Source organism: Fukomys damarensis, unplaced genomic scaffold (genome assembly GCF_012274545.1).
Source record: "Fukomys damarensis isolate Sample0158 unplaced genomic scaffold, DMR_v1.0_HiC HiC_scaffold_23, whole genome shotgun sequence".
NCBI classification, from domain to species: domain Eukaryota; kingdom Metazoa; phylum Chordata; class Mammalia; order Rodentia; family Bathyergidae; genus Fukomys; species Fukomys damarensis.
This window is the reverse complement of record NW_022900935.1, coordinates 49,608,243-49,613,546: the sequence shown is the minus strand read 5'-3', so window position 1 is coordinate 49,613,546 and position 5,304 is coordinate 49,608,243. Positions and strand designations below refer to the sequence as shown.

General features: G+C 38.1%; 1 protein-coding gene across 2 annotated transcripts in view; it reads right to left on the bottom strand.

Moving 5' to 3' along the window:
• The window catches only part of Map3k3 (mitogen-activated protein kinase kinase kinase 3), a 70,978-nt gene extending 66,986 nt beyond the window's left edge, over positions 1-3,992 (bottom strand). For both annotated transcript variants that reach the window (XM_010616720.2, XM_010616721.2), the window contains exon 1: positions 3,847-3,992. In XM_010616720.2, coding sequence (XP_010615022.1) covers positions 3,847-3,970 — 124 coding nt within the window. In that variant the 5' untranslated portion in view covers positions 3,971-3,992. The remainder of the gene's footprint in view (positions 1-3,846) is intronic.
• Between the last annotated feature and the right edge of the window lie 1,312 nt (positions 3,993-5,304).

Genomic DNA, 5,304 nt, shown 5'->3' with positions numbered 1-5,304 from the left:
TAGCTCAGTGGTGCCACCGCCTACCTTGCAAGTGCAAGGACCCAAGTTCGATCCCTGGTACCAAAAAAAAAACAAATTAAAAAAAAATATATATATATATATATGAGTAATCCTAATCCAAGTAGAATGGGAAGAAGGGAAACTGAACAAAAATCCTTTAAGAAGACTGGAAAAAACACTACCACAGAGGCCAAGAGCAAAAAAAGGTAGTGGCAAGGATAGAACTATAGAATGGTAATGGCAGAAACTAAATTTTAAAGGGAACCAAAGAGCTGAAGATAAAAGCTGGAAGTAATAGCAATTGCATATTTATGAACTTTGCATGTGAACAAATTAAGGTAAGGATAATAGTGTGATATAATCTTTTTTTTTTTTTAGTATGATATAATCTTAAAAAGACTTCCTAAAGATAGGGGTGGTCTGACACACTTAAAAAACTACTAAGACGAAGTAGAGAGAGGAAGAAGTTAATTTCTAAAGATTAAGAAGTTAGAAATCTATGAAGGTGAGGAGTCTTCACAGAAAATACAAAGGAAAAGCTGGTGTGGCTGCACACGCCTGTAATCCCAACACCTGTAAGGTTGAGGCAGGAGGATCACAAGTTTGAAGACTGGAAGACTACCTGGACTACATAGTAAGATCTTCTATTTAAAGTGGGGGAGGAAGCTCTTAAACAGTATTTTTGTTTTTGTATAAAGGATCTCACCAAATTGCATAGGCTGGACTTTAAATCCTTCTGCCTCAGCCTCCCAAGGAGCTGGGATTAGAGGTGTGTGTCACAATGCCTGGCTCTGTTTTAAGCAGATAAGTATCCATCATTCCCCAGGCAAGCACTTTTTCTACACCTTGACCTATAAAGTGAAGACTGCCAAGGAACATACTTCTCTTTCTTTAGCTCCAGCAAAAATTCAACTATCCAGCTTCAGCTATTACTACACTCAAAAAAAAAAAAAAAAAAAAAAAAAAAAGGAGGGGCAGCAAATTTTTGAGGTACTTCCCATTTATGAGTTCCCTTGGCTAAAAATGTAGAAAGCTTGCTGGAAGCACCATGTACCCCTACAAACATCGTCATCCTGCAAGATGTCTGTATACTATGCCACACACACTTTTCCATATATACAAATCCCCAGAGAAATATTTTAGTCTGTTTTTACTTAACTAACTGATATACTTATTCATTTTGCCAAGGCTCTACCTAGCCCTGCCAGATCATCTGATCACACTGTTCACCCAAAAGACCCTGTGCTTCAGGGTCCGAGTCAGGTTTTCCATTTCATGGCATTTCACATACTCCCACTGCCTCCACCCTATCCATACGCAGGCAAACATCACTTTACAATAATTATGTGCAAGTAAGGCCCAATCTTCAAATCACAAGACATTTTTCTCCCTCAAGAAATATGGTTGAGCCTTTGCTAGATCTCAAAGTCAAATTCTGGTCTCTATTTTTCTGTTCCTAGGATATATAACATTCAATATTAATTGGTGATTCAAAATTTAAAAATACACATTACAAAGTAAACCACTGCTTCCTCATAAGAATCAGTATACATCACCACTGTCTTTAATGTTTGATGTAATCAACCTAAAGAACTTACTGCTGCTAATCCCTAAACTACAGAATTGCTTTCTGCTTCCTGTGTACCTTTACACACTTCTGACAAAACACTGTATTTCAGGGCTGGTGTTTGGCTCAATGGTTCCGCCCCTGCCTCGCAAGTGCAAGGATGGAGTTCGATCTCGGGTACCAAAACACTGTATTTACAATTCACTGCACTTACTAGTTGATCATCCCTAATCCAAAAATTCAAAATCTGAAATAGATTAGGGATGTTCAACCAATGAACAAATATTCTAGGCAAATATTCCAAAATTTAAAAAAAAAATCTAAAATCTGAAACACTTCTTGTCCCTAGCATTTGGGATAAAAGACACTCATCCTATACTTATTTACATGTTTCTGGTTTACTTTTCCTCTATATAACTTCTTGGGACAAGATAATGCAAGTACATGGATTAATTAATGTTATACCTAGAATAAAAGATGCACTAGACAAATGGGCAAAGAATAGATAGCTTATTAGAATCAGGAAAACTGCTTATCCTCTGTATATTCCCTATGAGTGATCCTCAGATGGATATTTACCATTAAAAATGCCTAAAATTCAGTTTTAAAATCCAACTGTCAGGATGGGGATTTAGCTCAGTGGTTCCACCGCCTGCCTCGCAAGCACAAGGTCCTGAGTTCGATCTTCAGTACCAAAAAACAAAAAAAAACCCAACTGTCATTTTGTTTTTTAAATGTCAGAAATCTAGTCATGACATAGCCATGTTGATTTGTCCTTTTTTTTCCCAGTATTAGGAATTGAACTCAGGGTTTTGCCCTTTGCCAGGCAGGCAAAGCGCCACTGAGCTACATCCCTGGCCCTTGATTTATTAAATTGTAATTCACTTCAATTAAAATAATTGCTGGGCTAGGTGTGGTGGCACAGGCCTGTAATCCCAGCACTTGGGAGGATGAGGCAGGAGAATCACTTCAAGTTCAAGGCCAGTTTGAACTATAGTGAGAGCCTGTCTCAAAAAAACCCAAAAACAAAACAGTTCTAATCATTCTGAATCTACACAGGTGGTCCAAGTCTAGCCAAAGTGAGTTGAGACTGGTCTTACAGGGAGCTCCCAATAGCTTGGGAACCCTACTCCCAGACTTCTCTCTGCAAATCACATCGATTATGAGTTAAAACCAAGTTCTCAACCCAGAAACAGACTATCTTTAATCCTATAATCAGTTCACTAGTTCCCCATAACATTTCCAAGTCATTACACATTTTTAAGTAACATATCCCACTAAGTTTTAGATTGTATTTATGAAAGACTAAATAAACACTAGTGAATCAGTCTCAGATATTATTAACAGTATTTGCTACTATAATTACTAAAACTGGGAGAGAATCCTAGTGTGACCAAGAAAAACAACCAACCTTCCCCAGTTTTTTTAAATAGCCACATGGTATCAGAGCCAAAAGCAAAAACAAAACAAAAAACCCAAACAATAAAAACTAGAATATTTCCTATTATTTACAGGAATAAGTTTAGTTTCCACCAGAAATGAAGTGGGGCTAACAGCCAGTATGATATCCAACTTGTTTTATTAACAACCCAAGCTGTCAAACAAGCTTCAGTCTGGAGCATAGAACAGTTCAGGAAATATGACTATGAACCGAAAAACCTGCAGAGCAGGGACTCAAATTTAGTCAAATTTCCTCACTGGGCTTGACTTTAACAAGTTTAATTAAAATAGTAAGGAGTCTGTGTTTCTTTTTATCACATCCTTAAGTTTGTTTGTTTATTTAGTTTGGTGCTGAGGATTGAACCTAGAGCCTCATGCTTGCTACTGAGTTTATTTACTACAGTAATCAAACCAAACTAAACTGGAGATTTGAATTTTTGTCATTTATATCACCAAAATTTAACCAATATTTCAAGAAAGCATTGTGTCTGTGTGTTCATGTAACCTCAGCCCTAATACAAAACAGTAAGAGCCAAAGGTCCGACAAAATTCAACATTATCTTATTGTGTGTAAAAATCACCCATGGAAAAGAGAAAGGGAATGTTATGGTGAGAAAGTGCTAAAGAAAGCCAGGTCAGTGGTTCTTGAACTAACCTGCCTAATATACTGCAGCCTCCAGGCAAATTAATTCACCCTTCATTGTCTCAGTTTTTTCGCGTAAAACTGACATGGAGACAAATGAGAAGATACCAAGTTCCTGGTCTTTTTTTTTCTTTGGGGCTCAGAATATACTTATATATTTGCTTTCCTCTCCATTACTGCTTCTCCATATACTCACATTTAAACTTTTTGAAGATGTCCTGAAACATGACAACAGGCTCACATCTACGAAATGGAGTCCTCACCTCTATGAGGGTGGGCTTACTGATTTTGCAGTCAAAGTATGGAGTGGAGCGGGGCATGGCATGGTGGTGCACACCTGTAATCCCAGCACTTGGGAGGCAGAGGAGTAAGATCCCAGCCTAGCCTACCTATAGGAATACCTTTTCTCACACCACAAAAAGGTGTGGAGTGGGAAGACTGTATACTCTCAATTATTTCACATTTCCCCGAGACTTAAGGCTGCCTCCACAGGACAAGAGGAAAGACTAATTAGAAAGAATATTACAATATAGGGTCATAATGCAAAGATTTTGTTCAAATTCTACAAGATAAATGTTTGAAGCCTGGGCAGAACAAAAGAATTCTGTGTCTCATTTATAGGAAATGTTCAATAAACAACTGTTGAATTATATAATCAAATATCAGAACTTAACTTGATTTCTTTTATGCCTCTCATGGGAGACCTTCTTCAGAAAAGAAAAAAATAAAAAAAGAGAAGCATTTCTTAAGTACAGCATGAGAAGGTAACAGAAGGCTCAGCAAAACAAACCTTTCCCATACTGTATAAGAGACAGCATGAAATAGAGCAAGCCAATTCATTCAAAGTCAGTGTGGAAATGGGTCAAACATGAGTATCTGGCCAATACGACACAGCATACACTTAGTCTCCTGCAAAAATGACTCGGCTTTCCTTGCTATGGGACAAAGCAAATATTAACAGTCTTCTTCACATGAGGTATTTCACAGAAGCAATTACTGGTTTTGCAGAAGATCTTTACATTCATTGAAGTTTATTCCTTTATCATTTAGGTCAATACTAAATATTCCGCAAAACTTTTGGTTAGAGACAACAGTAGCGCAACACCTGTACCGACAGGAGAGGCAAATTACACTTAAAATGTTATCTGCTTGGTAATTTAGTCAATAGTCAATTGCTTAAGTACCAAAAACTTGCGAAATATAATTCCGTTCTAATGCTGCGTTTGAAAGACATTTAAAGCTTTTCTTAGATTACATCTTCACAGCAGAAATTGCAAATAATGACAAAAAGGAAATGATTTCATAAAGATTCTTTCGTGAAGTGAATGTTCTTTCAAAAGTGACAGGGATACCATGCGATAAAAATAATAGAATTAAAACGCTGACACCAGATTTTTGGAAAAGTAGGGTATGAACTATAACCAGCAACACCTGGCCATTTCCAACCTTCAGCAATCTGCGTGCAACGCGCGTTTCTCAACCGCACGGTGGATAGCAGATTTGCGTTTAATCACCGCGTAGCAAGTCCCCGCTCGCCCTCCCTCCCCCCTGCGCCGGGCCGCTCACGGGGCAGCAGAGCAAGCCCCGGGAACTCTCACAGGCCGGCCTGTGTGAGCAAAGGGAAGGAAATGACACAGGCAGGGGGAAAAAAAAA